At 47.6% G+C, this 9,403-nt stretch overlaps 1 protein-coding gene across 1 annotated transcript in view; it reads left to right on the forward strand.

Moving 5' to 3' along the window:
- The window catches only part of LOC5576373 (mucin-5AC), a 255,630-nt gene extending 247,961 nt beyond the window's left edge, over positions 1-7,669 (forward strand). The window contains exon 8 of the mRNA XM_021839782.1: positions 28-7,669. Within this exon, the coding sequence (XP_021695474.1) occupies positions 28-6,208 (6,181 nt within the window). The 3' untranslated portion in view covers positions 6,209-7,669. The remainder of the gene's footprint in view (positions 1-27) is intronic.
- The last annotated feature ends 1,734 nt before the right edge of the window (positions 7,670-9,403 follow it).

Genomic DNA, 9,403 nt, shown 5'->3' on the forward strand with positions numbered 1-9,403 from the left:
CTGTAATCGTCTAATTGTATGTTTTAGGTACAACACGATCGAACGTCGTCGAGCTACCGCGCAGTACAACCGTCTGCAGGAGGGAGATAAAGATGATGTAGGCACTGATTCGTCTCTATTGGTACCTTCTACCGATTACGAAACCATTTACACTACATCGTCCACTACCGATGCACCAGAACAGTTCATCACGTACAGTACACGACAGTACGCTAGCGTAGAACGTAGCAGTACGACCGAGGCTACGCCACAGACCGGCGGCCCAAGTGCTACGGATCTTACGCAATCCATTCCAACCACCACCACTACAACAGCAAACGAAAACAATGTACAGTACTTCAATACAGACTTACAGACAGACCTTCCCGAGCGGGATGGTCCGGTAGACACTGTTTCCGATCTAGATTTAAGTAGAACGGCCGACTCGGACAGCCTGACGACGGACGACGCGGTGACCGTAGATTATAGCAAGAACGAACCGACCTACGAGGTAACCACTTTACTAAACCTAGGTGAGAGTGTTACTGGTAGTAGTGTTAGTGAGTTAGAAACGAGTGAGTTTAGTAGTAGTGTTGGTACTAGTGGTGATAGCGTTAATCCTAGAGTTCAGGAAGGCGAAGATCAGTCCAAGTTGCTGACGACTTCGCAGCCTGCAGCGACGACCTATGCTAATGAGGTTCCAACAACTGCCGTTAGCCCCACAACAACAGCAACCGTTAGCTCCACTAGCGAAAAATTGATCGGTACTAACGATGAACAGTCTAACTCGATTTACAAATTCCCATCAAGAACTAGGAAAATCACCACCACCGCTAGTCCCCTAGAAGTTGTCACTAATAAGCAAGAGTTCGAATTAACCCAAACGCAGGCTGCCCCGCGTCCATTCGGAGGGGCGGTCCGGCGTACGCGTCCAACACGCCGTCCTACGAGCAGCGCAACTACGACAACTTCAGCTCCCGAAGATTTTACTACGCTTCGCTCGGTAAAGGTGAGTTATGCCAATAGCCAGAGATTTGATCTTTCAGCTAGACGTAGAAGTGGCGTTGCCGGATCGACTCCTGTCGCAGTGAATCCTAGCAACAACGAGGTAGGTATTGCTAGTGATTCTCTGGTCACCGATCCGAGTCCACGCCCGACCCGTACTCGAGGCTTCCGAGGTCGCGTACGGTTCGGACCTTCTACGGAATCAAGTTCCATTCCGACGGAATCCGCTTCTATCGCTTCTGTTGCTTCTGCCGAACCCACTCGACGGCGACAACAGTCGTCGGATTCTTTTGCACGCAATCGTTTCTCTTTGAATCGGGCTTCCAGTCGCGCAACGACTGAAGCAACAAGTTCTGCAACCGAACGGTTCACCACTACGGAGCAGCCAGTTGAGCAATCAACTGCTAGGGCTTCACTCAGGAGGTTGAACTTTAACCAATACAGCGGTAGAACAAGTACCGAACCGACGACAACCACCACAGTCGAACCGGAAATCGAAACGGATTCACCAGTCATCAACTTGCAGGTCAAATCGCACACAGGAATCGACGAAGATCTGTTCAAAACTCAGGAACGTATTCTGCTCACGCTGGGTACTGCTTTGCAGTATGGATTCAGCAATCGCAATGAACTGAACAGCCGGCGAATCCAGGACAGTGAACCGAAGCTAGTCAAAGGAACAGTGGAGAATTCTCCCATTACGAACGTGATTCGTGAGCGGCCCACGGTCAAGTCTCGCTCTCACGATACCATAGATAACCAGCTTGCCGAAGACATCAACGAAATGGCTACAGAACCGGTCTTTGTTTCGACTTCGGAACGTGCCTCACCTGTCTATGAAAGTACCGTAAGCGACCAGGAGCGAACCATCGACTACACTACCGTATACAGTGTTAACCCGGCTGAAGTTGAGACTACAACCCCCGCTCAACGTAAGTTCTTCACCACACTTCGCGGACGATCATCGTCAACAACAACGGAATCTAATGACACCACTCTGAAAGTTGTTCTCTCAGAGGTGAATACAAACAAGACATTCATCCCAGGAAAAGTGCGGCCAACACGTCCTGGAAGATTCCGCACTACAACCACCGCTACCTCGTCGGAAACTATCAATGAAGCATCCACTTTGAGATCCAAGTTCCCACCTAGGAAGACATTTGTAACACCAAGCACGAACGCCATAGCTAACGAAGCAGCCGACAAGCCTTCGCGAAGACCTTCTCCCTTCATTCGAAGACAGCGACCGACTCCCGCAAGCGCAACATCATCGATCGCGACATCTGAGTCATCTCCAGATACTGAAAACAGCGAAACCACCGAGAAAGCTCCAGGTATCTCAACAACGGTCAGCAGACGTCGTTTGGGACGCCGAAAGCTTACAACAACTGCAAGCACGGAGAAACCAATGGAAGAAGTCCATCGAGAACGCCCAGCTGGATTCACCAGACGTCAACGGTTACCGTTCGGTCGTTCCACTACAGCTGAGACCCCCACCACCGCTCAGCGTGCAGCAACAACCACAACCTCTGAACCATTCACAGCGGAGCCAACCTACCCGGATAGCGCAGTGGGAAATTCAGACTTCACCACCGTAATCTCGGACGTTTCCAACGAAATCGAATCCACTTTCATCACCAACGAAGTGCTGACCAGTGAAAACTTCCTGCGACAGCAACTGCCTGAATCACAAGAGGTGAACAACTCGGAAGAAACAACCGAGCTACTGTCGACCGTTGTCACCGCCGAACCAGCAACGGAAACTGCTCCCACTCGGCAGCAATCGAAACGCCCCGTCCAGCGCTTCAATGATAGCCAACAAATCGAATCGGAAGTCGTTCCAAGTCGCAGTCCGAACCGAGCGTTTGGTGCACCTCGTAGAAAGTTCGGTGCATCGACCACGACCACCACGGAAGCTCCGGAAGTATCCACCATTAAGAAGTTCATCCCATCTCGTCAGAATCGTCCTTCATTCTCGCTAGCACGTGCACGCGCCTCGTCCACTACCGAAAATCCGTCCGAGCAAGATCAACCGGAACAATCGGTGGCTAGTTCAACAGCCCGATCATTCTCACCAACTCGGCGACGAAATCAGCTCAACTTTGGAGCTCGTACCTCGACAACTGCTGCCAGTGCCGGAGAGGATGTGGAAGTATCCTCTAGCAGACCGCTGACTCCAACGCGCCGTAGACCGACATTCAATGCGAGCCGGACGCCACGACCACAATCCTTCGAAGACTCTTTTGACAAAGCCTCAGCTGCACCAGCTGTAGCGAAACCAAGCGCTGGAAGAGTGAGCCGCCCGTCGTCGGCTTTGTTGCCAAGAAGGCCGAATCTGTTTGCTCGCACCACGACTACAACTACGGAAGCCTACACAGAGTTTGAAACCGATGAGAAGACTACGCTGGAGGAGGAAAGCAGCGGAGAGCGATATGGACCGAGTACCCGCGGTTACAGTGAGATAAGACGGCCGAGCTCGTCGGAAGAGAGGGATGGAGTCACAGGAAGGTACAGTGCAGAGGTTGAGGACAGCGAGAATGAAGTTCAGCGGCAGGGTAAGAAGTTGTTTGGGCAGTTGGGAAGTGGAAACAACAATTTGGACGACGAGGGACGATCGCGGGAACGAGGATCTGCTGAGGTTGTTGGTTTCAGAAGACCTGGACCGAGGATTGTGGGTTCAGGAGGACGAGTGCAGGCACCAAGGAACAACACCAGGTTCATTTTCCACAACAAGGAAGAGGGTTCTTCGACGACAGCCAGAGCAATTACAACAAGGGCTAGGAGAATATTTGGAAACGTTGCAGGATATAAGCCTGGCAATGGAACCAGTGCAAGTGTTTCCCCTAGTGGCGGTGCCACTACGGCTAAACCAAAATTGACTACTCGAGGTAGACCAGTTTTCGGTAGGTCACGATCTACGACTGCTTCGGGAGCATCCGGAGAAGATAAGGTTGTAGCGCAGCGAGTCAACGAATCACAGCAAGGAGCGGTGACAACGAGACGTTATCAACCGAAGAAACCTACTCGGAAACCAAGCTTCACGACCGTTTCGTTGCCTGTCGGTGGCAGTAGAACTCGAACGAATTTGTCAAGTTTATTCAATCGTAACCAGCCAGTAGTACTAACAACCACCGAGCAGAGCTCGGATCTAATCCAACCAGAGACGACTATCCCGAGCGTAGAATCACAGACTCCGGCGATATTGTCGGTGCTGCCAATCGAGCAGAGTGCACCGTCACAGCCAACCACTACACCCACCACACTCGATAGTGAGAACGAAATCGAGAACACCACTTCATACGAAGATACAATCAACACAGTCAGAACTACCACCGAATACTACACAGCATCTGATGAAACTCTCTACACGACACTCAATACGGCCGACACAATTTACACCATTAATGATAATATCGATATTGATGATGTCAATGTATTGCAGGAACGTAGTAGAACATCCACCACCACGGTCCGACCAACGACGCTCTACCATGTGTTCTCGATCGATAAGGAGAGCGAATCGATGCCGTCGTCGACGGAGATTTACCGCACTGAAGAGCAAGAGATCGAACTGCCATCGACGAACAAGACGGACAAACTGGTTGAGATCCATCGCGTGGTGGAGATCTACACGAAGAATACCAGCAATCCGGACGAGATCCCAGTCATGCAGAAGCTGGGTGAAATCAATCGTAAGATCATTATCCGGCTCGTTGAACCGAAGAACAAGACTGCGGCAGAGACTGAGGAGGACAAAGAGAAGAAAAGCCGAACGCTAGTGTTCGCTGATAACATCTTCAATGTGGAAACGTCCACAATCCCGCTGGAAGGATTGTTCGATGCCGATAAGGACGGTAGAACCGGTCGTACCGAATTCCAAACAACCGAATTGAACATGGAAGAAGATCTGACCACCGTCGCACCCCAAGTGGAGATCGAACGTATCTCTAGTGTAGACTTTGGATCAACCGAACGTGACCAGGAGGAACTGGTTACCATTACACCTTTGATCGCCGAAACGGAACGATACACTCAGGTAACTACTTCCCCGCTAAAGCCAGATACTGAGCGAAGTGTAGATTTTGAAGACACTACTGTGAACGAGGAGGAACAGTCTACGGATTATTACGCTGATGAGTTACCGACGACAGTGCCGGTTCAGTCTTCGACGACTACGACTTCGACGACGACCACGACCACTGAAGAACCAACGACTGTGCCTCCGACGGAGATCCCAGTCTCATCTTCCACACAGGTTGTTCACAAGTACACGCTCCCAGCAGAATTTGCTTTCATTGAACCATCCGATGAACCGACAACAACGACAACAGCTCCAACAACTATGCCACCAACTTCCACGACTTCGACCACTACCACCACGACTACAACGACAACCACTCCAGAACCTCCAACGGCTTCCCCTGAAACTCCTGCTCCGGAGCGTGTACGACCGCTGGTCATTCCCAGCGCAGAGACTAAGAAGAAGTACACGAAACGTCCCAAGACGACCGTGTACCGACCACAACTGGACTTTATCTACACGAACGAAAACTCTAGCGAAGACGAACCGGCCGTCGCAGTCGAACAGGTAACTGAACCACTTCCCAGCACCTCAACCCAGAAAGTACAAAGCACTAGTAGAAAGTACGTTCCCTCGGTAGCACTGCGATCTGGTGATGGTTTGTCCTTCCGTAAGTCAAAGGATATTCAGGTAGCCCCACTGCCAAAGGCAGCCGCATCCAGGGCCACTACCGCCAAACCGAAGTTCACGACGACAACCGCAACTCCCAGAACAACTACCACCACAACGACGACAACTACCACCACCACAACCGAAGCGCCTGTAACCAAGGTGGACTTCAACATCAAGTACGTTCTGCCAGTGTTCAAGCCGGATCTCGTCAGCGAGCTCAAGATCGAAAGCAAGAACGATAAGTACAGCGTTCCGCTGTCTTCGCTCTACCATCCGGACTTTATCACGAAATCCGTCTCGGGAGAACAGCGACAGGAGCGCCAGTACTCGCCCGTCTATCGACCGGAACTAGACAACGACGAGCTAACGCGAGCGCTGACCAGCGATCCCGATCCAGTCGCTCTGGAGGCCGCCAGTTTGGATCGCGAGATCCTCGGCGATCGAAGCACCAACGACAGCGAGAGCGAAGAACGCCTCGAAGTCCGCAGCATACCGTCGTACTTCTACCGGCGAGCTGGGGAGGTCAGTTAAACCCCCTTAAATCACCCTCTTACCCCTAAGTCCGGAACAGAATCCAGCATACAAAAAAAAACACATCCCCTCTCACAATGTACCGAGAATGTTGCATGCCGGGAGACAGAAAGCTGTGCTCGTTTAATACGTGAATGCGTTTCCGTTCTAGCTGGCAACCCAGCCGCTCGTATGCCCACGGGTTGCCATCGCATTTTTTTATATATCTCTAATCCTCCGAAACAACGAGATGCCATAGATTTTAACTAATTTATTGTTGTTTCTTCTAACTGTTTTTATAACTCGGAAAAAATGACCCAGAATATTCTCTAATCAGCTTGTTGTATGTGTCCTATCCCCCCAATTGAAATACCCACTTGATCGATGATATTACCATGGTAACGAGAGTGTTTTATTGTGTATATGTTTGTGTGTGTGAACGGTATTTATTCTAACCTTTTAATGAGGCACTCCGCCCTTTGTGTAGTTTCCCTGTTATTCGTATAATACTCTACTACCCTTCTTTTAGTACGTAAGTTTGTGTGATCAACAACACATACCCATTCACACAAACACAGGAACAATGAATTCACAAATACTAGCGTGATTGACTGCTCTTCTTATGTTGTTGTTGTTGCTGTTGTTGTTGATGCACCCTATTAGTCTTTCCCCACAATCTGAGTCAGAGTGAATGATTGCGTTTTTATTCACAAAACCATACTTTGCACCCTAGCACCACAGTCTGTTGTTGTTTTACTTTTTCTTCCCCTCTGCACCATTTTGTACTTTAATCAACACTTTTTCTCTAGCTCACACTTGAAACAAGTTAGTTTTAGCTGAACAACGCTAGTCTTTAAGTAAAAGTGAACACCAGAACACAAGATGGCGGCGCACCCAAGCTATCCGCTTGTCACAGAAACGAAATGACTCTTTGACGCAACAAGTAACAAACAAAGTATGCTGTGCCCAATAGATGAGCAGCGGTAATCAGTTTGAAAAGCATTTCGTAACGTGCAGAAGTGTAGGTTTAAGCTAGAAACTCGGAATTATAAGTAGATAGTGGACTCGTTAGGCTATAGATTCTATTCCCCTACACTGCGAAAAGACACCTTCTTTTCTTCAGATACTGTTTCTCATGGACAGTTGTGCGATTTAGTGTAAATAACATTTATTATCACACTTTTCTCGGCCTATCACTGCTATCACCCTGTCACAAATCCGAGCAAAAACAAAAACACAGACACGTAAACAGGAAGAATCGAGCTACGGAAGACGAAAGTTAAAAAAAAAAAACAATGTGTACATAGCTAAAATAGTCGGTAGTCATATTTAAAATAATTACGATTAGTACGAAGAGAAGCGTAACGCTGCGAGAACATACTCTCCCACAAGTATAAACAAATCCCCATAACAAGAGCTGTTAGCACTGTTTTTGTATACATAAAAACACTGGAACAAGCATACGAAAATGTTCAAAACAAACACACACGTTCTTTGTATTTATTCCCGCTTAGTTTTAAGCCGCTGTCTGTTCATAGTCGTTGCATAGCATCTAATCACCGTCATCATAAGATTCATAAGTGTGGTACACATACATACTCATTCAGTGCTATGGAGAAAGTGTTCATCATGGTCGTCCCGTTATCCGTTTCGCGTCAGTGAAGAATCCGAAAGAAAATCGAACGGTCTACTGAGAGCGGCAGACCGACCGCCGAATGCAGCTGTCAAAGAGGTGACGTAAGACAACGGTCAACTGTAAGTAGGCTTTGATTTGTAAGAGTTTGTGACATCAGTTGAAGCGACAAATTGTCGAAATGGAAAAAAATGAGGGACAAAAGGTCGAAAGTAACTCATTTGCCAACATTTGACAGAACAACAATGCTGTTTTGTCAAAGACAGAAGAATACGGTGGCGCTATTCATGATTTGCATAACGGCCGTTTTGGATATTTCAATTACAAGTAGCAAGCTTTCGACTTTATTGGCTTTCGACCTTTTGTCCTTTTCCCTACATTGATTTTAGCGCTTCGTACAAATAAGGTTTCCTGCGTTATGTCATCGTTTTAAGCTAAGTATGCTGTTTCGCTCAAGAAAAGTAAAGAAATTTCTTGATTGAATAGGTCAAGAAATTTCCTACAGAGAAATTACATTTCTTCCCAACTGCATACTGCGATCAGAAAAATGTGATTTTCTGGACCATTTCTTGGAAGAAATTTCCCACGCATCGAGATAGGCGATTCCTTTTCTTGTCAGTAGCAAACCAACCTTTAGACAAGAAAAGCGCTCAAGAAAAAAATCAAATTAACAACTGGTTTCCTTGGAGTGAACTGTCACTTTCACTTGCAAAATAATTGAGCGCAACATTTTTCCGCACGAAAAAGTGACACCTTCATTCGATTTGCACGGCAGGCGATACCGACGTTACGAAACCGGCTCTACTTGATCAGTTGCGGACTGCTCAACGAATTTCCGGTAGCGGAATTTTTATTTTTAACGTCTCTTGACCCATCTTTTTGCACAATACGTTTCAGCTGCGGACTATGCTTTAATCATGAATATACAGCGAAGTAAATGATCAAACTACATCTAGGGATGCCGTTCTGGACTCCTGTACGATGATTCTGGGAATCACTGACAAGCCCTTAGGAATCCCTTGATAAGCTGGATAAAACTCTTAGGAATTCCAGACGACACTTGTGGAATCCTCTTAGAAGTCCCAATGAGAATCCTCAAGCATCTATCAAACCAAGAACGCTTCAGGTTTTATCATGGCTTTATAATCGAGCATATCCAAGAATTGCTCCTCAAACCCGTGATAAATCCTTAATTGTTATTTAGGATGCGGCTCCCTTAGACTTTTTTTAACACCTCTGGTAACAACTGAGATCCGCCTTGAAGATCTTTGGGAACACAGTCGTTAGGAACTCCTGTGCGATGATCCTGGGAATCACTTGCAAGCTTTTAGGAATCCCTTAAGAACCCTTCAAAAACTCTTAGGAATTCCTGGCGACCCTTTTGGAGTCCTCTTAGAAGCCCCATGAGAATCCCTAAAAATCTATCAAATTCCAATCTCAAGAACTCTACAGGTGTTAACAACTACCGAAAAGCTAAACATTACATATAATTTGCAATTGGATTAGATGGACAAATTGATGTGAAGATTTGCGAAAAAGTTACACGTCTTCTCAGTGAGAATCGAACTCACGACTCCCCGATC

This window comes from Aedes aegypti, chromosome 1, assembly GCF_002204515.2.
Source record: "Aedes aegypti strain LVP_AGWG chromosome 1, AaegL5.0 Primary Assembly, whole genome shotgun sequence".
Taxonomy (NCBI): Eukaryota; Metazoa; Arthropoda; class Insecta; order Diptera; family Culicidae; genus Aedes; species Aedes aegypti.